The 27,035-nt window shown below is 50.3% G+C and overlaps 2 protein-coding genes, 1 non-coding gene and 1 pseudogene across 11 annotated transcripts; 2 read left to right on the top strand and 2 right to left on the bottom strand.

Moving 5' to 3' along the window:
* The first annotated feature begins 954 nt into the window (after nucleotides 1–954).
* Nucleotides 955–1,423, top strand: Gm6581 (annotated as a pseudogene).
* Nucleotides 1,424–7,735: 6,312 nt separating this feature from the next.
* Cnn1 (calponin 1) lies at nucleotides 7,736–17,736 on the top strand. 3 transcript variants are annotated; one of them, XM_011242388.2, is made up of 7 exons: nucleotides 7,736–7,933; nucleotides 9,656–9,777; nucleotides 12,821–12,887; nucleotides 13,885–14,022; nucleotides 14,185–14,295; nucleotides 16,386–16,412; nucleotides 16,501–17,243. In XM_011242388.2, the coding sequence occupies exons 1-7, from the start codon at nucleotides 7,871–7,873 to the stop codon at nucleotides 16,744–16,746; spliced, it is 774 nt and encodes a 257-aa protein (XP_011240690.1). In that variant the 5' UTR covers nucleotides 7,736–7,870; the 3' UTR covers nucleotides 16,747–17,243. The 3 variants fall into 3 exon arrangements, with proteins under 3 accessions (XP_011240690.1, NP_034052.3, XP_006510032.1); NM_009922.4 differs by having other exon boundaries at nucleotides 7,768–7,933; nucleotides 16,266–16,412; nucleotides 16,501–17,736; XM_006509969.3 differs by lacking the exon at nucleotides 7,736–7,933 and adding an exon at nucleotides 8,837–8,918 and having other exon boundaries at nucleotides 16,266–16,412.
* A 3,764-nt stretch (nucleotides 17,737–21,500) lies between these two features.
* On the bottom strand, nucleotides 21,501–25,710 carry Elof1 (ELF1 homolog, elongation factor 1). Of its 7 annotated transcripts, none has more exons than NM_001357314.1 (3): nucleotides 25,625–25,710; nucleotides 22,323–22,440; nucleotides 21,501–22,194 (listed from the first exon to the last, which is right to left on the bottom strand). In NM_001357314.1, exons 2-3 carry the CDS (start codon nucleotides 22,436–22,438, stop codon nucleotides 22,059–22,061), a joined length of 252 nt encoding a protein of 83 aa, NP_001344243.1. In that variant the 5' UTR covers nucleotides 22,439–22,440; nucleotides 25,625–25,710; the 3' UTR covers nucleotides 21,501–22,058. The 7 variants fall into 7 exon arrangements, with proteins under 7 accessions (NP_001344243.1, NP_001344240.1, NP_001344242.1 ...); NM_001357311.1 differs by having other exon boundaries at nucleotides 22,323–22,458; NM_001357313.1 differs by having other exon boundaries at nucleotides 22,323–22,458; nucleotides 25,452–25,710.
* Mir7084 (microRNA 7084) lies at nucleotides 22,459–22,528 on the bottom strand. The gene has a single exon (NR_106052.1). It is a non-coding gene; the product is annotated as a microRNA 7084 (primary transcript).
* Nucleotides 25,711–27,035: the final 1,325 nt, after the last annotated feature.

Raw genomic sequence — 27,035 nt, forward strand, 5'->3', positions numbered from 1 at the left:
TAAATTTTTAAAAATGTTAACATAAGCATCTAGGAATAAGTATACAGGAGAACTCTGTAACTAGTTTCACAACTCTTTTCTAAAAATTACCAGTTGTGTGTGTGTGTGTGTGTGTGTGTGTGTATGTGTGATATGTATGTGTAAGTAAATGTGTGTCAAGGTGCCTGTGCCCTGTATGTGCCCTGAGGAGTCCAGGGGAGGACATCTGGTGTCTTTCTTTATTGCTGTCTTATTCCCTGACCACGAAGCCTCTCAATGAACCTGACTCCTGTTGTCGGGAGGCTGGCTTACTCAGCCAGCTTCCAGGACCCTTCCTGTCTCTGCCCCAGCTCCTAGCCCATGCTGGGCTCACAGGCGCAGGCAGCTCTGCCTGGCTTTTATTTATTTGTTTTGTTGCTGTTTTGAGACAGGCTATCTCTGTTATGTAGCCTTCACTGTCCTGGAACTCAATGTATAGGGTAGGCTGGCCTTGAACTCACAGAGATCCATCTGATTCTGCCTCCCAAGTGCTGGGATTAAACGTGTGCACCACCACACTCAGCTGCTTTTTTTTTTTTTTAACATGGTGTACTGGCTGGTTTTGTTTGTCAACTTGACACAAGCTGGAGTTGTCACAGAGAAAGGAGCTTCAGTTGAGGAAATGCCTCCATGAGATCCAACTGTAAGGCATTTTCTCAATTAGTGATCAAAGGTGAAAGGCCCCTTGTGGGTGGGACCATCTCTGGGCTGGTAGTCTTGGGTTCTATAAGAGAGCAGGCTGAGCAAGCCAGTGGAAGCAAGCTAGTAAGGAACATCCCTCCATGGCCTCTGCATCAGCTCCTGCTTTCTGACCTGCTTGAGTTCCAGTCCTGACTTCCTTTGGTGATGAACAGCAGTATGGAAGCTGAATAAACCCTTTCCTCCCCAACTGCTTCTTGGTCATGGTGTTTGTGCAGGAACGGAAACCCTGACTGAGACAGATGGGTTCTAGGGATTCGAATCCAGCCCCTCATTCTTAGTGGGTATGAATGCTTGCACCCACTTCAAGATGGCGTTGCTCGTGCCATTGAAGGAGAAGAAGCTCATGGGAGTCAGACTTGGAGAGCTTCTGAGCTGGATAATGATGCGGGATTTCACCCCCAGTGGCATTGCAGGAGCCTTTCGGAGAGGGTATGACCGGTATTACAAGTACATCAACGTTTGAAAGGCAGCATCTCAGGGATTAGCATGGTCCTGGCAGCCTACGTGGTTTTCAGCTACTGCATTTCTTACAAGGAACTCAAACATGAGCGGCGACGCAAATACCACTGAAGAGGGGTCACTGGAGGGCATTGCATGGCCGAGCATAACTGCCTGCCCCACTCCGACCTAGGAAGAATTCAACTGGCTGAACCTTCATACCCTGACTGAGAACTAGTGCCCAATAAAAGGTGACTGATTCACAAAAAAAAAAAAAAAAAAAAAAAAAAAAAAAAAAAATGCTTGCACCCACTAGACCAGTTTATAAATGCTTGCACCCAGGAGGCCGGGAGATGAGTCAGCAGGTAAGGCACTTGCCACCAATCCTGAGGGCCCAAGTCCCATTCCTGTGACTCCCATAATGGAAGGAGAAAACATTTCTGCAAGTTGTCCTATGACCTCCACATATACTGGCACACAAATACAAATGAATGAATGAATGAATGAATGAATGAATGAATAAATAAATAAATGTTAAAAACGAGCAAGCCTCAGAAGAACAATTTCAGTGCCCATTACAGAAGGGATGGAGGTTCATAAATGTGAGGACAGCTGTCCAGAGCCAAGGAGGTGGCCGTGGGGTGGGGGGTGAGGGTGTGTGCACATGCCAGCTGTCATCCCATCACTCAGAAGACACAGGATCAAAAGCTTAAGTCTCTCCTGAACTACATGTTAAGTTACGTTTAAAAAGTATTTGACTTTATCTGTGTGGGTCATGTGTGCCTTGGTGTGGATGTGGAAGCCGGAGGACATTAAATAAGTTGGTCTTCTCAGGGGTCCTAAGGAAAAGTTTGAGGTCTTCAGGCTTCGTATCAAACCACTGAGTCATTTCAGTGACCCCCACATTGACTTCTTAATCAGCTACCTGAGACATGTATTTTTTTTTAAAGGCAATCCAGAATAAAGTCAACCTGTCTAAGGCCAGGAAGCCAGGAAGCATTGGCTCACGTCCTCATCTTAGTAGCGGTTTTATTGCTGTGAAGAGACACCATGCAAGGCAACTTATAAAAGAGAGCATTTACTTGCGGAGCTTGCTTACAGTCTCACAGGGTGAGGCCATGACCAGCATGGCGGGAGTATGGCGGGAGCATGGTGGGAGCTCGGCGGCAGACAGGCAAACATGATGCTGGAGCAGCAGCTGAGTGCTCATATCTGACCCAAAAGTTGGAGTCAGAGGGACAAAGTCTGACATGGACTTTTGAACCCACATCTAAGGACACATCTCCAACAAGGCCATGCCTCCTAGTCCTTCCTAAATAGCCCACCAACTAAGGACCAAACATTCAAATGTATCAGCAGATGGATGGGGGAGGCGGGACATCCTCATGCAAACCACCGCAGCCCCAGAGAGAGCAAACGGTGAGGAGTTCTGCACTTACCATCTCTGTCTGGCTGCAGCGGAGGCTGCATGCAGTGGGAGAATGTGAGACCCGCATCTTTTTCTCTTCTCTTCTTCTTCTTCTTCTTCTTCTTCTTCTTCTTCTTCTTCTTCTTCTTCTTCTTCTTCTTCTTCTTCTTCTTCTTCTTCTTCTTCCTCTCTCTCTCTCTCTCTCTCTCTCTCTCCCTCCCTCCCTCCCTCCCTCCCTCCCTCCCTCCCTCCCTCCCTTCCTTCCTTCCTTCCATCCTTTTTTTCTTTTTCTTTTTTTTTGATTTTTCGAGACAGGGTTTCTCTGTGTAGCCCTGGCTGTCCTGGAACTCACTCTGTAGACCAGGCTGGCCTTGAACTCAGAAATCCGCCTGCCTGCCTCCCAAGTGCTGGGGTTAAAGGCATGTATCACCACTGCCAGGCAACCCGGATCTTCCACTGCTCTTGTGTTTAGGGATGAAATCTCCCTCTATTTTCCCCCAATTTGATCCTGCCCCATCCTAGCCCCTCCCCCACCCACCCCCCTTCCACCCATCTGATCCATCTGATGTCTATTCTATTTCCCCTTCTGAGTGGGATTCAGGCATGACCCCATGGGCTCTCCTTGTTACTTAGTTTCTTTGGGTCTCTGGATTGTAGCATGGTTATCCTGTAATTTATGGCTACTATTCACTTACAAGTGAGTACATTCCATGTTTGTCTTTCTGAGTCTGGGTTACCTCACTCAGGATGATATTCTCAAGCTCCATCCATTTGCCTGAAAATTTCATGATGTCATTGTTTTTAATAGCTATGTCATAATATTCCATTGTGTAAATGTACCACATTTTCTTTATCTGTTCTTCGTTTGAGGGACATCTGTGTTGTTTCCAGTCTCCATTACAAATAAAGCTACTATGAACATAGTTGAGTCCTCGTCGTATGGTTAAGCATCTTTTGGGTATATGCCCATCAGTGGTATAGCTGGGTCTTGATGTAGAACTATTCCCAGTTTTCTGAGAAACTGCCAAATTGGCTTCCAAAGTGGCTATATAAGTTTGCAATCCACCAGCAATGGAGGAGTGTTCCTCTTGCTCCACATCCTCGCCAGCATCTGCTGTCACCTGAGTTTTTGATCTTAGCTATTCTGACAGGTGTAAGGTGGAATCTCAGAGTCGTTTTGATTTGCATTTCCCTGGTGACTAAGGATGTTGAACATTTCTTTAAGAGAGGGCTGCCAAGAAAAACTGGTGTAGTGGAGTTTAATCACTCATGCCAACATACAAAGGTATTGAAATGTGTGGGGAAGTGTTTTAGGGAGTCCCCTCAAGCTTAGGGAAACACCAGTTTTACCTTTCCTTCTTTCCTATTTGTTTGTTTGTTTGTTTAATATTTATTTATTTAACTTTTTATTTTTTGACACAGGGTTTCTCTGTGTAGCCCTCGCTGTCCTGTAACTTGCTTTGTAGACCTTGAATTCAGAGATCTGCCTGCTGATGTGCACCACCACTGCCTGGCTTATTTAAAAAGTTTTGTTTGTTTGTTTGTTTTTTGTTTTGCTTTGTTTTGTTTTTCGAGACAGGGTTTCTCTGTATAGCCCTGGCTGTCCTGGAACTCACTTTGTAGACCAGGCTGGCCTCGAACTCAGAAATCTGCCTGCCTCTGCCTCCCGAGTGCTGGGATTAAAGGCATGCGCCACCATGCCCGGCTTAAAAAAAGTTATTAATTAAATTTTTTGTTTTGTTTTGAGACAGGTTATCATGTAGCCCAGGCTAGCCTGGAACTCAGTCTGTAGTCCATGTTGACCTGAACTCCTGATGCCCCTGCTCCACCTCCGAGTGCTAACCTCACAGCTGTATATCGGCAAACTTGAAAGATTCCCGCGTTTCTTGTAGGAGTGGGAAACAGGCACTGTGGGCCTGTGGTTAGGTGGTCTGAGACTAGGATGGGACCAGCGACGAACTCCAGGATCAGGATGCCAAGGGAGGCCCATAGAGCACCGCCCCTGGGGTACCCGGGCTCCCCACCCACTGCCCCCTCGGCCGGCCGTGCCTGCGCTCTGACTTCAGAGCTCCCAGGGATTCTATAAATGGCCAAGCCGCGGCGGACTCGGGAGCCCCGCGAGTGAGTCAGCGCTGACGTCAGCCGCTCGCCTCGGCGCAGTGCCCTGGCCACCAGGGGGTACCAGACCTTGCTGTAGCAATAGCTCTCTTGGTGGAAGAAGCTTTTGGTTATGAATTAATTCAAATTCCACTCTACTTCCTTCAGGCTGTATGACCTGTACAACCGACTACACTTCTCTGTTCCTCCTTAGGGCTGTTGGGAGGCACGGGTTGCTACGTTATTTGATGCTTAGCCCAATGGGTCTGTCTGTCTGTCTCTCACTCTCTTGCTATCTTTGTCTCTGTTTCTGTCTCTGTCTCTCCTTTCCCACTCCCTCTCTCCTTCTCTTCCTCCTGTCCAGACTCTCACTGTGTAGCCCTGTCAGGCCTGTGTGTGTGTGTGTGTGTGTGTGTGTGTGTGTGTGTGTGTGTACTCACAAATTATATATATATACATATATACATACAAAGATATATATATATATATATATACATATACTATATATATATAGAGAGAGAGAGAGAGCCCATGATAACAGCATTGATAATAGCATTGGTTGTAGAGGTGCAGTGAGTATCGAGCAGGCTATATGGTCACAGATTAGACAATGCATGCCTGTAATCCCAGCTACATAGAAGGTAGAGAGAGGCAGATTCTAGTTCAAGTCCAGCCTGGGAATTTAGTGAGACCGTGTCTCAAACAAGGTTTTCTTTTTTCTGTGTCTATGTTTGTGTGTGCAGTGCCCTTAAAGGCCAGGCCAGTGTATCAGATCCCCTGAATCTGGAGTTACAAGAGATTGTGAGCCACCGGATACGGGAGCCAGGAACTGAGTTCAGGCCCTCTGCAAGAACAGTGTGCTCTTAGCCACGGAGCCAGCTCCCCAGCCTGAGAAGTTTTGTGTGTTTGTTTGTTTAATATTCTATATGGTGTGAAAGCAGACATGGGGCCAACTGGGGAGAGAAAGACAATCTAATATAAAAAGGGGGAGCAGGGAGGAGGAGTGGTGGGGGACTGGTTGACAGCGTGCCTGGGTGTGGTTGTCCATGATGGACATGTCAGGGCTGGGAGTTGAGGAAGGAGAATCAGGAGTTCAAGGTCATCATTGGCTAGATTGCAAGTTTGATATCAGCCTGAGCCACATTAGACATTGTCTCACTCACCACCTAGAAATGTTAGAATAAACACTTGTATTTCACTCTGTGTGTGTGTGTGTGTGTGTGTGTGTGTATGTGTGTGTGTGTGTATGTGTGTTCATACATATGTGGAGGTCAGGGAACAACTTTCAGATTTCTCCTTCCATCATGGAGGTCCCAGAAATCAAACTCAGGTAGTCAGGCTTGGTGGCAAGTTCCTTCACCTGCCAGGCCACCTCATCAGCCCTTCTGTTCACTGATCTGTTCAGCATCTGGAAGCATCTTCAGTCTACACTGTTTGCTTGCAGTGGACAGTGAGTTATACTTGAAGATTGTCACATGCTGGGTAAGGGCTTGTCACTGAGGCTTGTCCACTGACATGTGTCCCCAACCCATACCAAAAACCAAACTTATTATTATTTATTATTGTTGAGACAGGGTCTTGCCATGCAACTTTGGCTTGTCTGGAACTCCCTGTGATCTGCCTGCCTCTGCCTCCTGAGTGCTGGGATTAATGGTGTGGCCCTCCATGCCTTGCCAGATGTGCCCTTTATATATGGCCAACAAATTGCAGGTTCTAAAGTGCCATTAATGCATAGAAGACTGATGTCATGTCCTTGACATGATGTGGGTGGAGCATCCAACTCCATGGTCCAGATGAGAGCTGTCTAGATCTGTACTTACAGACCAGCCTGATTTGGATAGAGATAGGGGCGTGTTCGTGGCCCAAGACCTGTTAACCTGGCCCCAGGGGCTCAGGTGGCCAGTGAATGGATATTGGAACCAGATCCAGGATATTTCCTTGTTTGTTTTTTCATTTCAAATAGCCCAGACTGGTCTTGAACTCATGTAGCTAAGGATGACCTTGTACTTCTGAGCATCCTGCCTATTCCTCCTGGGTGCTGGGATTACACACACAAATTACCAGGCTTGGTTTATGTGGTCCTGGGGATTGAGCCTAGGGTTTGTGGATGGAAATGCTCTACTAACAAATCTATGTCCTAGCCTCACCCTTTAAAAATGTCTCATTACATGTGTGTGTGTGTGTGTGTGTGTGTGTGTGCGTGCATGTGTGGCTTGTTCTCTCATTCTATTGAGTCCCGGAGTTCAAACTCTAGACATCAAACTTGTTGGTAAACACCTTACCATTTTAAACTAATGTGTGTGTGTGTGTGTGTGTGTGTGTGTGTGTGTGTGTGTGTGTGAGAGAGAGAGAGAGAGAGAGAGAGAGAGAGAGAGTCAGTCTCAAGGCCAGGCTGTGCTGGAATTCTGTGTAGCCCAGGCTGGCCCCAAACTCTCAGGCATCCTTTTGCTTCAGGTTCTCAAGTGCTAGGATTGCAGGCACGGGTCATCTACGAGCTTAGATCTAGGTTCTTTGCTGTTCCAATTCCTTATGAGTGACTGGAGAGGACAGAACTGGGTACTAGATTCTTCAAAGAAATAAAGCTTTGCTGAAGTTCTCCTTTGTGCCAGCTTTCATACTGGGCACCCTGGAGGTGACATTTCCTCCCTGCCCTTTACTGCACCCTTGTGAGGCAAGCACAGTTGTTAGCCCCTCTAGAGATTTGGCAATAGGGTCCCATAGAGGGGAAGGCTCTGTGTAGAGGGTTGGTGAATGGAGGTCTGTCAGATCATCTTGCTATGCTAGGGGCTTGGGTGGGGGTGCAGCGGTTCTGTCTTGGGACTGAAGAAGGAGATCAATGACCTCTGAGATAAGGAGTCTCAGAGACGGGACAGTTGGCATGGGGAGAAGGGTGGAAAAGGGGTGGGCTGTATGAGAACCCCTCTCCCAGAATAAGGCATTCAGCCCCCTAGGTGGAAACAATGACACAGTCAGCTCCCAATACCAAGGCTCTGACATCAGGAGGTGGGGGTGGCCAGAGTATGTGTGGGGTGCCACGCCTCTTGGCAGCCCCCGTGGCCAATGGGACAGGCTTGGAAGAGCCCAGGGCTGGCTTCTGGAGCTTCAAAAACGTGTGAGGAGGGAAGAGGGTGCAGACGGAGGCTCGGCTGCCTGTTGCGCTTGTCTGTGTCATCTGCACCTCTGCTTTGCCAGAGCCCCCTGGCCAGCATGTCTTCTGCACATTTTAACCGAGGTCCTGCCTACGGCTTGTCTGCTGAAGTAAAGAACAAGGTAAGGCTGGAAGGACTGACAAACACCCCGCCGGGACAGAGCCCTGTTCCCCAAAATCCCTCCTACCTGTGTCACGTGTCCTAAGACCTGAGAAGTTAACGGTAGGGGCTGTTTTTCTGTCCTTTCAACACCCCAGAGCCCTCAGTTGCTTCAGGGGTGAAGTGAGGGGACCCCATGATCTATACATAGAAATAATCAGAGTGCTGCAAAGCTTCCGCACCTGCTCAGACTCCTTGGTCAATCTTCTTGTTCCTGGGAGGGATGTAAGGAGAAGGGACAGATCCCTAGCTTTAAAAAAAAAAACCAAAAAACAAAACAAAACTCTGCCGGTCTGCAGAGCTAAAAGATATTGAGAGATAGCATCTTCCTGTCATGGATGGGTAAACTGAGGCTTAGAAAGGAGAAACAAGGATCTAGGGCGCCAGGTAAGGCAAGTGCAAAGCTTTAAACCGTCTCCACAACTAGGTGGGCAAGCCTCTCAGGACAGGGGACTGCACGGAGGGAGAGAGACAGTCCCATTTGACAGAAGGGAACACTGAGGCACTTTCTTTCCAGGGCGAGGAGCAGGGATTGGGACCTGGATCCGGTTAGGGTATCCTAGGGGCTGGAGTTCAGGGAGTGTGGGGGCGGGTGCTCTGCCAGAGACTGATGGCAGCGCCGCCCCCTCCCCCCAGCGCCGGCCCCAGAGTCGCAGAGGAGCCGCCGCGCCTTATAAGGCGGCCTTGGGCAGCCCGGGCCCGCGCTATATAAGGGCCGGTTTGCTTTATAAAGCCGGGCTGGTGAGGAGGGGGGCAGCAGGGCTGGGGCCAGGTAAGGGGCTGCATCCCTCCTCTCCCCATGCAGAAGTGAAGCATCCCTCTATCTCACCGCCACCAGGGTCTGGGAGGCTAGCATGCAGAAGGATTGCAGAAAGGACTTGAAGCAGTCTTGGAGACTGGAGACAGGAGACAGGAGAGCAAGCCAGGAGGGAGATAAGAGCTAAGAGGTTGAGAAAGAGTGTGCAGAATCCCACCCCTACCCGGGAAGATGGGATAAGAGCTGAAGCTAAAAAAAAAAAAAAGCCATGGGTCCCACAGTTCTTCAGACATGGGACCCTCAAGACTGAGTGAAAGATAATATAGAGAGTTGGAAAACAACGAGAGACCAAGTGGGACTGAGGACAGACCTAAAGAAACATAGACAGTCAAGGGTTTGGAGGGTGACAAGATGCTCTCATTTCTAACTAGAGATTGTATGCACAATGACCTGGGAGAACATGGAGGGATTGAGCAACGCGGTGGGGAGGGGGGGGCTTCTTCTTAGGGTTCCTCCCCACCCCCAGTGTAAGGCATTTCCCCTTCCAACAGGAGAGTGGGGAGGGCTGGGTCAGGGGAAGCTAAGACCCAAGTTTGGCTTGGAGGGGAAACCAAGGAGCCAAGCGCCGCCTCACCCCCACCCCCCAGCTTCAAGGATCTGGCTTTCCAGCCCCCTCTTGTCTATTCATTGGTGCCAAACCTCAGAATGCCCGGAATGGCCCCCTGGGCAGGTGCCACCTCAACCCTGGCCCTCAGCCTCCCCCCAACACCCCTCCCCTACTGTGGACACTAAGACAGGATTGCCTTAGTTGGGATGAGGTAGGAGATCCGACCTATCCGGGCAGGGCTGGCCAGGCTCGGGGAAAGCCAGAGCCACTCTATTGCCTGGGTCCTCATCACCTGCTCTGTGTGCCTGTCTCCTCCTCAGCTGGCCCAGAAATACGACCATCAGCGGGAGCAGGAGCTGAGAGAGTGGATTGAGGGGGTGACAGGCCGGCGCATCGGGAACAACTTCATGGATGGCCTCAAAGACGGGATCATTCTTTGCGAGTGAGTGATGTTCTTAGGGTGCAGGACCTGCCCCCTAGCCCAGCAGCCCCTCTCCAGAAAACCCCTCAGCATCCCCTGGTGACCCCCAGCCTGGAGCTGGAGTTACACACTGATATTTGATGCCACCCCCATTCCTTGAAAGGCCAAAGAGACTCTTCCCGTGCCTGCATCACAGGCAGAGATGACAAGAGTCAGTCAGGTAACCCCAGAGCCCTCAGGTGTTGCAAGGGCATTATTCAGCGAGCACACTCTACAGAGCAGGCCTGCCTGTGGATTCCAGCATCATAGCTAAATGGCAGTGGGCAACAGTGGCTGTTTATCACCAGCTTAAATGACATGAGGGTGGAGTCATAGGAATTTATGTAGACCATGGCTTCCCACTCTCCTCATCGCTGGGGAAGATGGAAATCCTTACTGTGGCCTGGCATACGCCTGTGCCCCCATTGCTGGCAAAGCTGAGGTAGGGTTCAGAATTCTATGTCAGCCTAGGCTGCATAATAAGAACATGTCTTCTAAAACGAGGAAGGCTGGGGTGGGGAGGGTGGAGCGCTCCCCCAGCATGCAGGAGGCACTGCGTTCATCTGGCACAGTATAAAGCCAGGTATGGTGGTGTAGGCCTGTAACCCCAGACACATTAGAGGTGGAGGTATCAGAAAGTCGATGTCACCGGTGTCTCCACACTGAGTTTGGGACCATAGGCTACAGGAAAGCCTGCTTTGCAAAACAAAACAAAACAAAACAAAACAAAACAAAACAAAACAACATAACACCAACACTAGGCCCAGGGAGATGGCTCAGTCAGGAAGGCCTCGCTGTGTAGGTCTGAGGACTTGGTTGCTAAAACAGAAGGCAGGCTGGAGAGATGGCTTAGCGATGGATAGCACTTGTTCTATGATCAGAAGAACAGAGTTGGGGCCCGAACATCCATATAGCGAGTGAAACATCCCTGCAAATGCTGGCAACCCTGGCTCGGAGGGTTAGGAAGACACGAAGAACATTGAGGCTTGATGGCTTCCAACCCAGTTGAGGAAAAGTGAGCCCCAGGTTCAGAGAGAGACCCTGCCTCAAAAGCATGAGCAGAGAGCAATAGAGGAGGACACCCAGTGTCATTCTGTGGCCTCTACACACGTGAGCAGAGGTACACACAATGTACACGCACACACGCATACACATTTTTATCATATGTGTTTACTTGTTTGCTAGGGCTCACACATATATGTGTTGTAGCATGAGTGTGGAGGCTGGAGAATAGCTCCCAGATTCAGATCTCCCCTTGTGCTATGTGGGTCCTGGGGGTCAGACACAGGTGTTCAGGCTTGGCGGCAAGCAAGCAGAGCCCAGGGGTTCATTGTCTGTCCAGTCTAGCCTATTTGGTAAGCTCCAGGCCTTGTCTCAAAAAAACAAGGTAGAGGCTAGAGAGACCTCTCACTGGGTACAGGCGCTGCTGTGCAGGCCTGGCAGTCTGAGCTCCATTGCTGACCCATGGAAAGATGGAGGAGAGGGAGGGCAGAATCCACACAGCTGTCCTCTGACTTCTACTTAGGCACTCCATCTCATACGCCTCCCCCCAACACCAAGGTGAATGGTACCTGAGGGGTCACAGGGGAGACTGGCCTCTGACCTCTACACACATATGCTGCACACATGCAAACATGCACACATAAGCACATAGCAATAGTAAAAGAGACTCTTGCCAGTCCTAGCACCTGGTACAAGTTCTTCTTTGTTCATGTATTTGTGAGTGTGAAATGGGGTGCACATATTGTGTATGTGCATATAGAGGTCAGAGGGCAAACTGTGGGAGTTGGTTCTCTCCTCTTACCCAGGATTTGAGCTCAAGTCATCAGGCTGGGTAGCAAATGGACTGACCCGCTGAGCCACCTTGCTTGCCCTCTTCTATGTAAAACAAAACAACCAAAGCCACTTTTGCTTATACATGTGGGTGTTTGGCAGCATGTACGTCTTCCCCCGGACGATCAGCCAGTGCTCTTTACCACTGAGCCATCCTTCTAGCTCCCTCTTTCATTTTGTGGTAGACAGGGTTTCTTGTAGCAGAGGCTGGTCTTAAAATCCTCATCCTGCTGCCTCCACCTTCTGGATGCTGAGGTTTCAGGCTAGCATGACCACACCTAGACATCCCACTTCCCCCTAACACTGGGCAAGGTCCTGAGCCCAGCGGGCCTGTCTGCTTCTGAGTCTGACACCATGAGTTACAGCTCACCCTGGGAAAACTCCTCAAAGGTGTAGCACATACAGCTCAGCTTCCCCAAGGCCCAGATGCTCAGAGGTGGGGCTGTCTACCTTGTTCCACTCCTATCTACCAGAAACAAGGATCCCGGACATGCTGGAGTCCTGACTTACAGAGAGCTGGCTCAGGCTTGAGCAGAGAGCCAGGATTGAGGTCCTACAGTGTAGGACATAGGCCTAAGCAAGGCTGCCTGAATCCCATCCCCCACACTTATACAGCTAGTGGGACAACCAGTCATTTCCTTAGTCAGTCATGTACTAAGCACGTATAGAGCTTCTGGTATATGCAGGCCTTTGCTCTAGGCATGTGCACAGTGAACCAGACTCCGTGTGGACCCTACAGAGGGAGCTTTGGTACTGTAAGTGGGCAAAATCTTGGTGACTCCATACCCAGCAATAGTGTCACAAGGGTAAGAAAAGATTATCAACCAACCAACCACATAATCACACTCATGCCCATAGCAAGAGAGCACAACGAAGACCACTCAACGGACTGACGATTGGCTCAGTGGGTCCAGGCACTTGCCACCAACACTGCTGGCCTGAGTTCAATTCCCAGGACCCACATGTTGGAAGGAAAGGACAGACTCCTAAAAGTGGCCCATCGATTTTCACACACGTGTGGCTGACATGAGGATTTCCTGACTGGCAACTGGGTCTAGCTACCCATAGTTGCGTCCACCATAAGCACGTGCTAGGTACAAAAGTATCCCCTTCCAGCTGTGGACTCTTCCACCCAGCCTGGATCCTGAAGCAACTGGGACTCAGCCGCTCCATCTCTGCTTCTCTTTGTTAGATTTATCAACAAGCTGCAGCCGGGTTCTGTGAAGAAGGTCAATGAGTCAACTCAGAACTGGCACCAGGTGAGTCCAGACACAATGTACTAGCTTGTTTCCTATTTTAGTAATGAAGCTTGAACCCAAAGCCGCCAGCGTGTGCTAGGCTGGAGCTCCACTGCCTAGCCATGCCTCAGCCTCTCTCTGGGAGACTCCAGGCAGGGTCTTAGAACCACACTAAAGCCCAGATCTCCATGGTTGGTACCGTCAAAGCCCCCCCTCACGGTCAGATGACTACTCTGGTCTTGGTCCTCTCCTACTTGTTTGAGACAAGGTCTTCAACTCTTCATTGTTTTCCTCTGGGACCAGGCTGGCAGTCTCCTGAACTAAGGATTCTTTCTGTCCCTGCTTCTGGTCTCACCTATAGGAGTCCTAGGATTTCAGACATTCATGCCATGTATCGGGCTTTTACTTGGTTTCTGGAGATTCGAACTCTGATCCTGACACTTGTACAGAAAGTGTTTGCTTGTTTGGAACTCACTCTGTAGACCAGGCTGGCCTCGAACTCAGAAATCCACCTGCCTCTGCCTCCCGAGTGCTAGGATTAAAGGCGTGCGCCACCATGCCCGGCTTTGTTTGTATTTCTTACCAGAATCACCTTCATGGCTCCTACTTTTTATTCTGAGACAACGTCTCATTAAGTTACCCAGGCAACCCTTGAATTTGCAGCTGCAGCTGCCTCAGCCTCCTCAGGGGGATTCCTTTTTATGTATTTGTGTGTGTGTGTGTGTGTGTGTGTTTGTGTGAGGGTGAGTGGGTATGTGTGTGTGTGAGGGTGTGTGTGTGTGTGTGTGTGTGTGTGTGTGTGTGTGTGAGGGTGAGTGGGGGTAGGGGGTGTGAGGGTGTGTGTGTGTGAGGGTGAGTGTGTGTGTGTGTGTGTGTGTGGGTGGGTGGGTGGGTGGGGACGTGCCACAGAGGCCTGGGAGAGGCACTGGATCCCTTGGAACTGGCGTTACAGGAGTTTCAGTCAATCCCTTGTCCCCTAGCCCCTCAGCCCTCCACCCTCCCATCTCTTCCCCTACAGCTGGAGAACATAGGTAATTTCATCAAAGCCATTACCAAGTATGGGGTGAAACCCCACGACATCTTTGAGGCCAACGACCTGTTTGAAAACACCAACCATACACAAGTTCAGTCCACTCTCCTGGCTCTGGCCAGCATGGTGAGTGTGGGGGAAGAGTGGGCCTGGGGCCGGGGCCAGGGCTGGGGCCGGGCTGAGGTCTGATATCCACGGGGACACTTAGACCCTTGAGCCTCACTGAGGTGAGCCACTGAGGGACAGTGAGGCCTGCTGGAGGCTTATGTCCTCCTTTCCTCCATTCAGGCCAAGACAAAAGGAAACAAAGTCAATGTGGGAGTCAAGTATGCAGAGAAACAAGAGCGGAGATTTGAGCCGGAGAAGTTGAGAGAAGGCAGGAACATCATTGGACTGCAGGTATGGCCCCTTCTCCACCAGGCTGCTCTGTGCTGAGGGGAAGGTAGCCCAGACCCTGGAGGCTTTGCAGCTCAGAATATTAGTACGGACTGGGTGGGGCACTGGACAGCATTAGTGCCTCCTAGTTACTAACTTGCTCCCTCTGCCCACAGTCCTAAGTAGTTCCTGATTTTACAGACCCTTAAGATATTTTATTTATTTTTACCTGTATGAGTGTTTTGCCTGCATGTATACCTATGAACCACATGTGTACCTAGTACACACCAAGGCCAGAAGAGGGCATCGGATCCCCTGGACCATTGTTGGCAGCCACGTGGGCGCTGGAAAACAAACCCAGGTCCTCTGTAAGAGCAGCCAGTGCTCTGAAATGCTGAGCCTTCTCTTTGGCCTCTAGATAGTTTTCTTTTTCTTTTCTTTTCTTTTTATTTTTTAAACATTATTTTTATTATTTGCCTGCCTCCATGTATGTATGTGCACCATGGTGTGGACACAGAGACAACAAGAGGATGTTGTGTCTCCTAGGGATGGAGTTGATTGCTGTGCAGGCTGGGAATAGAACCTGGATCCTCTGGAAGAGCAGTCAGTGTTCTTAACCATTGAGTATCTCTCCATCCTTTATACAGGCAGGGGAGTTTGCAGAAGGAAGCACACTACTCTCTTCCTCCTCCTCTTCCTCTTCCTCCTCCTCCTCCTCCTCTACCTCCTCCTCCAGTATTGGGGATTGAGTCTAGGCAAACACGCTGCCTTAGTTACATCTCCAGCCCTGTTCACTTTTATGTTGTGTGTCTGCGTCTGTGGATGTGTGTGCATCAAGGTCAGAAGTCTCAGCCACTGTCACTCCTCAGGAGCCATCCATGTCCATTTGTTTTTGTTTTGTTTTGAGACAGGGTTTCTCTTTGTAGCCCTGGCTGTCGTAGGACTTGCTATGTGGACCCCAAGCTGGCCTCAAAAACAGAGATCCACCTGCATCTGCTTCCCAAGAGCTGGGGTCAAAGGTGTGCGCCTCCACATCTGGCCATCTTGCTTTTTGAGACAGAGTCTCTCACTGGGTTTTCTAGCTTACATTGTGATGTAATAAAACACTGACCGAAGTAATTGACACGAGGAAGGGTTATTTGGCTTCCATATCACAGTATGTACAGGGCAGAAGTCAGGCAAGGAGTTCCAGCAGGAACCCGGAGGCAGGAACTGAAGCAGAGATCATGGAGAAACATTACTTACCGGTAGCATTGCTTCTGAGGCTTGCTCAATTTTCTTATATAACTCAGGACCACCTGCCTAGGGATAGCACTGCCCTGTGGGCTGGGTCCTAGGCAAGCACTTGAGGCAGGGTCTCCTAGAGCCCAGGTTGGCCCTGAATTCACTATTCAAAGCTAGCCTTGAGCTTGTCTTTTGATCCCCCTTCTACCTCCCCAGTACAGTTTTTACCCTGACACAGGGTCTTGCTAAGTTGCTCATGCTGGTGGCCGTCTGCTGGAGGCAAGGCAGGCCTTTACCTTGCCGTCCTCTCTCCTCGGGCTCCCCATTGAGTAGCTAGGACTACGGACCTGTGCTGGCAGCCCCAGCCTAATCTGCCTCCCTTTTTCTTTTCATTTGTTTTATTGTTTGAGACAAGTTCTCACTGTGTGGCCCAGGCTGGCCTGGAACTCACCATGTAAACCAGGCTGGTTTCAAACTCACTGAGATCCACTTGCCTCTGCCTTCTCAGGTTCTTTTACTATGTGGGTCCCATGGGTCCAACTCAGAGGGATCAGGTTTGGAGGCAAGACCCTTTACCCACTGAGCCATCTGTCCCTCAGGGCCTGACCTTAAATGTCTTATCCTCTTGGGATTACAGCTGTACTTCCCTCCGGCCAGGATTCCAGTTGACAGGATGTGGGCCACACGTTGAATCTTGTTATATAATATCCCCTCTGTTTCTGGCCTCCCGCTCTTGTGTCTCCTTATTGATTAGTTAATCTCTTTCCTAGATGGGCACCAACAAGTTTGCCAGTCAGCAGGGCATGACGGCCTACGGTACACGGCGTCACCTCTATGATCCCAAACTGGGTACAGATCAGCCTCTGGACCAGGCGACCATCAGCCTGCAGATGGGCACCAACAAGGGTGCCAGCCAGGTCTGTGTAGTCAGTGGGACACCTGGTGAGATGTGGTGGGGGAGAGGGGCTGCTACCCCTGTGGCTTGACGGCTGTTCCATCCTCTAGGCTGGCATGACTGCACCAGGCACCAAGCGGCAGATCTTTGAGCCAGGTCTGGGCATGGAACACTGCGACACACTCAACGTCAGCTTGCAGATGGGCAGCAACAAGGGGGCCTCCCAGAGGGGCATGACAGTGTATGGGCTTCCTCGCCAGGTGTACGATCCCAAGTACTGCCTGAACCCGGAGTACCCAGAGCTGAGTGAGCCCACCCACAATCACCACCCGCACAACTACTACAACTCTGCCTAGGGGCCCCCAAGGGGCTGGCTGCTGCTCTTGGCTGGACCCAGCTGGCCCAGCCAACCCCATCTCCTGCATGGCGTCCTCCCAGCCCCCTGGCACCTGCCTATAGGGTTACGGTTTGGGGAGATGAGGCCGAGGGGGGCAATGGGAAGAAGGGGGCCCCTCATCCCTGGAGCTTTCGCAGGGCCCAACATAGAACTGGGTGTCCCCAACAGTGCCCGAAGGAAGCACTGAGTTGAGCTGTTTCAGCTGCCCCCCTTTATTCCCTCACAAGTAAGTACCTCCCAGAACCAGAAACCCTTCCAGCGAAGCCCCCAGAACCCAGGCTTGGCCTGACCCCTGCCCCATTCCTGCGACGGGAGCAGATGCATGCCTGGAAACGCAGTGGACACACGCATTTTGGTTTTGCAGTGACTGGTGTTTGTGGATGTGACAGCAGCGTTTGTAACTCGAACACATTCTTTTCTATTTCACTGGAGCACAATAAATGGCTGTGACATCATTGGAGTCTTGGGGCCAGTTGTTTAGGAGCATGGCTTAGATAATCTCCATCCTCCCATATATGTAGGAGGTATACATACCCTCCTATACACACTAGGATCAGTGAGATGGCTCAGAGCTAGTAAATGCACTTGACACCAATCAAGTGCCTTTACTTATGACTTGAGTTCAATCCTTGAGACCCACATGGCCAGAAAGAATAGGTTTCTGCAGTACCCACTGACCTCCACACACAGGCCATGTGATACATACCCTTCCTTAAATATGTATTTAAAAAAATTAAATAAACCTAGACCTTACACCACTACACAAGGTGAGCACATAGCAAATGCCACATATATTTTAACAAAATGATCAGGAGTGTCTTGGGGTGGGAGGGGAGGGGCGGCATCCCAGATTGTGTGCATGCGGTGTGCACTGGTTCTACTGGGCCAGGTAATGTACCTAATATTGGCAGAGCAGTTGAGTAGCTAACTTTGGGACATGGCTTTCTCTATATGCCTGCCTTGTTCTCAGAGGTCTCTCTCTTTTTTCTCCTTAAAACTGAATCCCATGGGCTGGTGAGATGTCACAGCTGTAAAGGTGTGTTGTGTGTAATTAAGATACACACAACAAAGTTGTTTGCTGCCAAGTCTGACAACTTTGTGTTCAAACCCCAGTTCCTACATGATGAAGGACCAACTCCATTAAACTGCCTTCCACCTCTTGCCACAGCATGCATGCACCCATCCACACTTTTATTTTTTTTTGGCTTTTTGAGGCAGGATTTGTGATGTGTTTAATCCTGGATGGCCTAGAACTTGCTCTTTTGACCAGGCTGGCCTTGAACTAACGAAGATCTGCCTACCTCTGTTTCCTGAGTGCCGGGACTACCATCATCCACTAATAAATGTCTTTGGAAAACAAACAAACAAAAACTGAATCCCAGGGCTGGCCTAGGATCCTGAAAGTCTAGACAGGACTTTGACATCACCTTGCTTTAGCAAAGACACTGTTCTCTTGAAGAAGGCTCTAGATGTTTTTCCTGAAAACTATCCGTCCTCTGGCCAGGACTCCAGAGAATGCAGAACCCAGTCTCTTCCCCACCCCATCATTCCCAGGACAAAGGTTGAGGCTGTAACCCTTGGGGAATATCTGAAATTTTGCATACAGACACATAGATGCTGGCCTCACAAACTGGACTCCAGGCATCTTGGTCCCCTTTGTTCTGGGGAGGGCATGAGCCTAGACCAGGCTTGGCCTGTCAGTCAGATAAGGTAGCACTGACCCCTGTCACATAAGAGGGCACTGATGTCAGCTTTGGGAGTCCCATCTGCTGAGGACACCAATCAAGGAACCTACCTACCATTGTTGCCTGGGGACTCTGGCTCCAGCCAAGGCTACAGAACCTCAGTGCACCAAGGGGCACAACACTGAAGGGTGAATCAGGAGATAAGGTCTAGCAGCCCAGCCTAGCAGCCATCATTTCTGGGTCAGCGTCATTCCTACCTTGGCTGTTTACCTGCCCTGGGGTAGCTACAGAACCACCTGATGCCAGGTTCTGTCACCGGCTCATTCAGCATGACTCCAGCAGTGTTCGTGTGTGGTTTACACAACTACTTGTGTGGGCACGTGCTTGTGTGAGCACGAGGACAGAGGCTGATGTCACACCATCCTTGGTCAACCTGTATTTTATTTTTGGAGACGGCCTTCCCTGACCTGAGCTCACTGATGTGGTAAGGCTGGTAGGCCATCAAACCCCAACAATCTATCTGTCCATCTCTGCCCCAGCGCTGAGGTACACACACTGCTTTTACACAGATGCTAGGGACTTGATCTCGGGGCAAGTACTTTACTGGCAGCCACCTCCCGAGCTCTCTACAAGAGATACACCATGTGGAGCTCTAAGCCGCAGGTGAGGGGCTGAGTACAGGTCACTTGTGTACCCTTAGGGCACACAGGCGGGGCTCTCACACACTTACCATAAAAGTGTGTCCATCCCGGGCCGGGGGTGGTGGCCTTTAATCCCAGCGCTTGGGAGGCAGAGGCAGGTGGATTTCTGAGTTCGAGGCCAGCCTGGTCTACAGAGTGAGTTCCAGGACAGCCGGGGATACACAGAGAAACCCTGTCTCGAAAAAACCAAAAAAAAAAAAAAAAGATAAAATAAAGTGTGTCCATCCCGTCACAGCCTCCAGCCTTCCAAGAGCCCTCACCACCCTTAGAAAATGTCCCTTCTGTGACCATTACTTTCCCAGTGGCCCAAAATACCCAGTACTTGAGACCTGAGCCCAGAACCTGAACTACAAGGAATGAAACTGGTGGGCTGTGAGGCCGAGCTTCCTTGACCCAGGTCCTTCTGTGCAGTTAAGGCTGCAGGGCATCAGCCTCCCCTCTTATCTAGGAACCTGCTTCACCTCCACAGGGTGGCTGCCAGCACACAGCAAGATATCCAACGTGGGTACCAACTTTTGAGGGTCACCTGTAGGTCACCTGTCTAGAAGTCTTGTGTTTATGTGGATGGACAAGCGTGCCAGAGGTCAACCTCAAATGGTGGTCTTCCTTGCTGTCCACATTTTCTATTTTTAGAAAAGTTTTATTTGGAGCAGGAAAGATGGCTCGGTGGTTATGAGCACTATCTGCTCTTGTAGAGCACCCAAGTTCAGTTCCCACGTCAAGCAGCTCATGACTGTTGAAACTACAACTCCACGGAACCCAACACCCTATTCTGATCTTCAGGGACTCGCTCATGTGTCACGACCACCTGCAGCTCCAGTTCCAGGAGAGCCGAGTTGCTTCTGGACTCCTCAGCACTGCGCGCACGTGGCACAGACACCAGACAAAATGTCATCACACATAAAATCCTTCCCAAAATGTGTACAAAACAATCTTTCTTTAGTGTGTGGGCGCCACAGAGCACGTGTGCTCGAGGACCCCAGAGGTTGGTTCTTTCAGCCCACGCACGTGTGGCGTGGGGCTTGAGGACAGTTTAGATAGTCAAGCTGACACAGCAAACACCTGCCAGCTGAGACATTTCGTTGGCCTAGTTTTTGTGACTTAAAACAATTTTGTTATTAGTGTATGATGTGTGTGTGTGTGTGGGGGGGGGGGGGTTGTGTGCTACCAGGCATATGTGGAGGTCAGAGAACAACTTTCAGGAGTCACCATGAGGGTGCTGGGGACTGAATTCAGGGCATCAGGCTGGGCCATCTGACTTTCTCTTTATTTTTATTTTATTTTTTTATTTTTTTTGGTTTTTCGAGACAAGGTTTCTGTGTAGCCCTGGCTGTGCTGGAACTCACTCTGTAGACCAGGCTGGTCTTGAACTCTCTCACTGTGCAGCTTTGGCTGGCCCAGACCTTGCTATGTAGACCACACTTGCCTCAAATGCACATTTTCCTGAGTGTTGCAAACTGGCCTGGTGGTTAAGAGCACTTGCTGTTCTTCCAGAGGAGCCGAGCTCAGTTCTTAGCACCCACATCAGGTCTCCCAGAATGCTCCAGGAGATCAGAAGCCTTTCCTCCTCAGGCACCTGCTCACACACCTGCGCTCATACACCTCCATGTAATTAGAGGAACACCCCAACCTTTCACAGTGTGTGCTCCTACGCCCAGCACAGCCATGCTTCTCTGAGACAGGGTCTCTCACTGGCCCGGAATTAACCAACTAGACAAGGCTGGCTGGTGGGGAGCCCCAGGGATCTGCTGTTTCTGCAGCCTCGGCACTGGGGTTACAAGCACACTCAGCCATTCCCAGCGTTTTCATGTGGTTTCTGGGGATCAGCTATAGTCTTCACGTTTGTCGGCAAAGGCTCTACTTACTGAACTGTCTCCCTAACCATGTCTATTGTTTACTGCTGCTGTACATACAAAGCCAGATGCCCATCTGGTTCACTGGTGTCCTCAGTACCCAGAGTCATCCAACTGTGCAGTGTTTGAAGTGGTATAATATCTCTGTAATTCTGCCATTTAGAAGCTGGGGCAGAAGGATCAACTTGAGACTATTCTGGGCTGCACAGTGAGATCTTGTCTTAAACACTACCACTGGTTGGGTATGGTGGCTCACACCTTTCATCTCAATACTTGGGCAGGCAAGCTGATCTCTGAGCACAGAGGCCAACCTGGTCCTATGTCACCTTACCCCTCAAACCAAAACTAAACCAACCAACCAACCAACCAACCAACCAACCATCCATCCAAGAAAAACTGACTGGACCATACATCATAGAGTCCTCCCTCCCCTTCTGATACTGGAGCTACCTCATATCCAAGAAGTACAGCGGCGGGGATACACACTGGCTGTTTTATTGATGGGCTCATGAATGAATGACAGCTGTACCCCAACTAGCCCCTACCTTGTCTACAAAGGCAAACCAAGAAAATGGTGTTCCCCAGCCGAGCCCAGCCAGGGGACCTGGGTGGCCAGTAGCCTCGACCACAAGCACTAGGAGACTGGGAAGGACAGAAAGTCTAGGTCCCAAGGGCAAGGTGCTGGTGAGGTGGCTGAGGAGACAGGAGGTCCCACAGCTATTCCTTGCCTGGATGTCAGGAACCGTCACCAGAGAAGACAGGAGCCTGAAGTGTGGGGGCAGGGTGGGGGCTGAAGATGGGAGCAACTCAAAGGCTTGTAGAGTCACCTGAGGCTCAGGGTTCCATGAGGCCACCCTGGGCTGCTTGGTGAGACCCAGTGTCGCTCGCCTCCATCCCTACAGTCACATCTGCAGCCACGAAATCTACTCACTCACATCCATCCCATCTGCAGAGGGCGGGCTGTCCTAGCCCTGGAATGTCTCTGGATTGGTAGCCAGATGGGGGCTGTGGAGGAGCAGGTCCCTGACTTTGCTACTGATTGGCTGCCTCGCAGGCATCTATCCAGTCGCTGTACACATCCACTGGTTCTGACAGGTATGTGATGGGTGTCTGGAATTCCTCTAGGCACACAGTACAGGAGATGACTCCAGTGTTTCGAGCACGGTCCCTGCAGTGAGACAAGGTGTAGGTATGCATGAGAAGCGAGCCCTGAGCCTCTGGAGATGACCCCTTCAGTAGGAAGGCCCAGGGGAAGCAAGTGGGGAGCCTGGATGCCCACCCTGAACACCCACTCACATTTTCACATCACAAGACTTCTCGTGGTTGCAGAAAGGGCAGGTGAACTGGGTCTCCAGGGTGCCTGTCATCTTCTTTTTTGGGGGCGGCTTCCGTTTGGACTTTCTTCGTCCCATAACTGCAGAGGGAATAAAACCTGTGGTGCAGAGGACAGGGGTCAGAGGCTGGCAGCAGCTGGCCACTCTCTACCTCTATCCTCTAGAAGCAGGCCAGAGGCAACCAGCAGTGGTCCTCAGAGAGGGGAAGAGGTATACTCTGTCGTCACCCAGGCTCCTGGGCCGAGGCACAACAGTCCCTGTGTACACCCTGGGCAACAGGACCAAGAACAGCCTTTAACCTTGGTTTCCAACTTCCTGTTCATCATTAAGTAGGTCACTTACGACCTGTGCTCAGGATCTCAGGATGGTAGGGTGGGCAGCTGGCTGGAGAGAAACCAGGGACAGAGAGGGGGGTGCTGACATAATGATGCATGCTGTTCAGGGGTGAGGGAATTAAGTCCCAAGAGTGACTATAGATGACGTCAAGGGCAGAAAGATAGCTTAGTACAAACCATGACAACACAGCCACCCTAGTTCAATTCCAGAAACCTATACAAGGCCCAGCACAGTGGCTCAAATCTGAAACCCTGGCATTCTCACATGGAGGTGGGAGGCAGAGACAGGAAGGATTGTCTGGGAACCCACTGGCTAACCAGTTAGCCTGGACTACATGGAGATGGGCCAGAAACAAGATGAAAGATGAGGACAGACTCCCCAAATTCTGTTCTCTGACGTCCACATGCATGACATAGGACATGTGCCTCCCCTAACCAAATACAGACTTTCAATTACTGCCCCACCCCCCCACGAAACAGTCTCACTATAGTCCAGGGCTGATCTGGAACTCACCTTGTAGACCTGCCTCTGCTGTCCACATATGGAGACTAAAGGAATGCAGCACCACACTCAGCTATTTATTTATTGAAACATGGTCTCACTGTATAACTCTGATTGACCTAGAATTAACTATGCAGAACGGGCTCGCCTCAAACTCAGAGACCTGGCAGTCTCTGCCTGGGATTAAAGGCACACATGTGCCATCACACTTGGCTTTTGCACTAAAAAGAGAGAACTGGAAAACGCCAGCATGTTAGCATGTGCCAGAAGTTCTAGAACCCAGGAGGCTCAGGGAGGAGGGTGGAAAACTCATCTCAGTTGGAGTCTAGTCTGAGCTAGCCCAGCCCACTCTGCAACTCCCAGCACTTCAGGTTACTGAAAGCTGGAGGCCAGTGTAGGCAACAAAACCAATTTAAATCTACTGTCTAAAACAAGACAAAACAAAGGAAGTACACAGACATATATGCAGGCAAAGCGTCTATCTCTATATATATGATAAAAATAAATTAAAAAACCCATGTTAATAAAGGTTTACAGGGGCTGGAGATGGCTCAGCGGTTAAGAGCACTGACTGCTCTTCCAAAGGTCCTGAGTTCAAATCCCAGCAACCATATGGTGGCTCACAACCATCTGTAATGAGATCTGAAGCCCTCTTCTGGTGCGTCTGAAGACAGCTACAATGTACTTACATTTAACAATAAATAAATCTTTAAAAAATAAAATAAAATAAAGGTTTACAGTTGTTTTGTTTTTTTCAAGACAGGGTTTCTCTGTGTAGCCCTGGCTGTCCTGGAACTCACTTTGTAGACCAGGCTGGCCTCGAACTCAGAAATCCGCCTGCCTCTGCCTCCCGAGTGCTGGGATTAAAGGCGTGTGCCACCACCGCCCAGCAGGTTTACAGCTCTTAACATGAAAACTCAACAGGGTTTCTCTGTGTAGCCCTGGCTGTCCTGGAACTCACTATGTAGACCAGGCTAGCCTTGAACTCAGAGATCCAAGTTTATCATCCACCTGCCCCTGTCTCTCCTGGGCTGGGATTAAAGGCGTGTGCCACCACCACCTGGCAACAGGAACACGCTTAACTGGATGAATTCAGCTGATAGTAGCCAAGCATGGATAAGGCTCTAGGGCAGGGGTCCTCAATCTGTGGGTTTTGAGGTCACATATCAGATACCCTGGATCCAGATATGGCAGACACAAAAGATAAAAATAAATAAATCTTTAATATATCTGTACTAATAGTTACAGATGACAGGCTCCTGAGAAAACTTGTAACTGGATGAATCCTATTTCTACGAGGCTATTAGAGCGAAATACAAATCTCTGAGCTGGGGCTACTTTGGGTGAAAGAGATCAGGAAAGACCTTCTCTTCTGGAGTCATTCCAGATGACAAAAGGCAGCTTTGATGACAAGACAGCCAGGAAGAGTCTGAGCCAGATGAAGGGTTTTCTCGTCGTTTTACTTCAGAACGAATGGCTGAAGCTCCCGGAGCAACGGAGACAAAAGTGTGAGACACACAAAAGGAAAGGCCAAACCCTCACGGTGAAGCGTTGCCTGGTGCCGAGCCCAGCTGTCAACTGTCTAGGTGGATGTGTTTGCATCCCCTCCCATCTGGCCCTGGCAACCAGCTAGCTACAACGGAATCGCAGGCGGGGCAGGCGGGGCATCTTAGTCGATCCTGTCTCAGCTGCTATGGGCACTGCTGCCAAGCCAGAAAAGCTGAATTTGGAACCCTAACCCACGTAAAGGTGGAAAGCGAGGATGTATTTCCCAAGTTGTCCATTAACTTCTGTACACATTCTACTACACATATAGGGAAAAATGTAGGACAAAAGATTTCTAACACTTTCAAAATAGGGCAAGGGAGATGGCTTGGCAGGTGAAGTTGTTGGCTGCCTCTCTCTCTCTCTCTCTCTCTCTCTCTCCCGCGCGCGCACACACACACAGCATCCAAAACAAACTCACGATCACCTTAAAACTCCTCAAAGCTCCTCCGGCGTCTGCCACCCTGCCCATCAATCTCTGAGGAAGGATTTCACTTGGTCACTGCTGTATCCCCAGGACGCACAGTGCTTGGTATACCTTAGGCACTTAATAACTACTTGTTGAACAAATCAGTGAATTGCCCGGAATCTGTCTCTGTGGGGCCCCAGAATCCCACCGGCAAACCGCAGCCTGCGAACGAGCCATGGTGTCCCGAGGCGACCGGGACGGCGGGAAGGGATCTGGGCAGAGCGACGGCGTCCGCCTCACCCAGGTTTCGGTGGCGCCGCCCGCTCGCCCAGCTGCAGGGATCCAGGGGTCAGGCTCCCCACGAGGCCGTCCTCAAAGCCATGCCCCGGCCTCAGCTCTACGCCCTGCGGGTGATCTAGAGAAGAGCGCCGGTCCGCCCGGCCCAACGCCCGCCCGCGAGACCCTACACTTACTTGTACCAGCCCTGCCTCTCAGCCAAGGCCGCTTCACCCAGGAGACGCTAACTTCCGGCCCCTAACGGAAACGGAAATATCGCTTTGGGTTTCCCGCCCACTCCTTAACCAATTAAATGCGCGTGTAGACCCCGCCTCCAACTACCTGGCTCCGCGCAATTGTTACAGCGCATGCGCCACAGTCCTGCTCAATCACAAGCAAAATCCTAGGGGTGTTCGTGATCGCGAGGAGCGGTGGCTCCACCTGTACTCATCCTGGTTAAGGTCCTCACCTGTAATCATCTTCCTGGATTCGTCTCACTTGTCTTACCTCCTTGAAACCCTAGATTTTCCCTACCCTCCATGCTCACTCCAATATCCTAGCCCTAGAAGAGACGAGTTGGGAGAGGGAGGGGATCAGCGGGATTGTGAGACAGGAGAACGGGTAAGGGGGTTTAATGGTCAAAATACATTGTACTAGTCAGAGTTCTCTACAGTCACAGAACTTATGGAATGTCTCTATATTGAGGGGATTTATTGTGATGACTTAACAGTCTGTAGTCCAACTACCCGAACGATGGTCAGCTGTGAATGGGAAGTCCAAGAATCTAGTAGTTCGTCGCTCAGTCCCACGAGGCCAGTTGGTTTAGCTGGTAAAGAAATAGAAATAGGTTCCAACAGACGTACTGGCAAGTAAATGCAAGCAGGCGAAGAAAAGTGAGCCTTCCTTCTTCCAGGGTCCTTATATGGGCCTCCAGCACGCTTGTCAGGTAAGCTTGAAGACAGGAGCTTGAATCCCTAGCATCTACAGAAAAGCCAGGTAGGCTTGGTTACCCGCCTGTAATCCAAGCCTGCAGGAGACAGGATCCCCAGGGCACGGTGACTAGCCAGATGAGGTGAGTTCTGGGTTCAAGAGACACTGCGTTACATCAATATGTAAGATGGAGAGATGTGAGGGTCTGGCTTTCACATGCAGACCCTCACAAATATACCTGCTGAGTACATACTTCTTTTCTTAATTAAAGGCTCTGACCAGCAAGATGGCTCAGCGGGTAAAGGCAATTCTTAACACACACACACACACACACACACACACACACACACACACACGGAAAGTGCTTAGCTGTGTCACACGTTGTTACGCATGCTTTAAAGAGAATGCCCTATAGGGGGCAGTGCCATCCTTGGAACTGCCTTTTCTGAAGACCATTTCTGGTTGGCAGCATCTACTCACACAGGAGTGTAGTGGTTCAGGACTTAAATCCCAGTACTCAGAAGGCAGAAACAAGATCTGTGCTAGTTCTTAACCAGCCTGGGCTAATGTGAATAATTCAAAGCTAACCTTGGCAACAGTGGGAGGCTCACAAAAACAAAACAAAACCACAAATGCACGTGGGATAAGTCTATGCATGTTACCCTGTAGCTTGCCGAC

Source organism: Mus musculus, chromosome 9 (assembly GCF_000001635.26).
Source record: "Mus musculus strain C57BL/6J chromosome 9, GRCm38.p6 C57BL/6J".
NCBI lineage: Eukaryota > Metazoa > Chordata > Mammalia > Rodentia > Muridae > Mus > Mus musculus.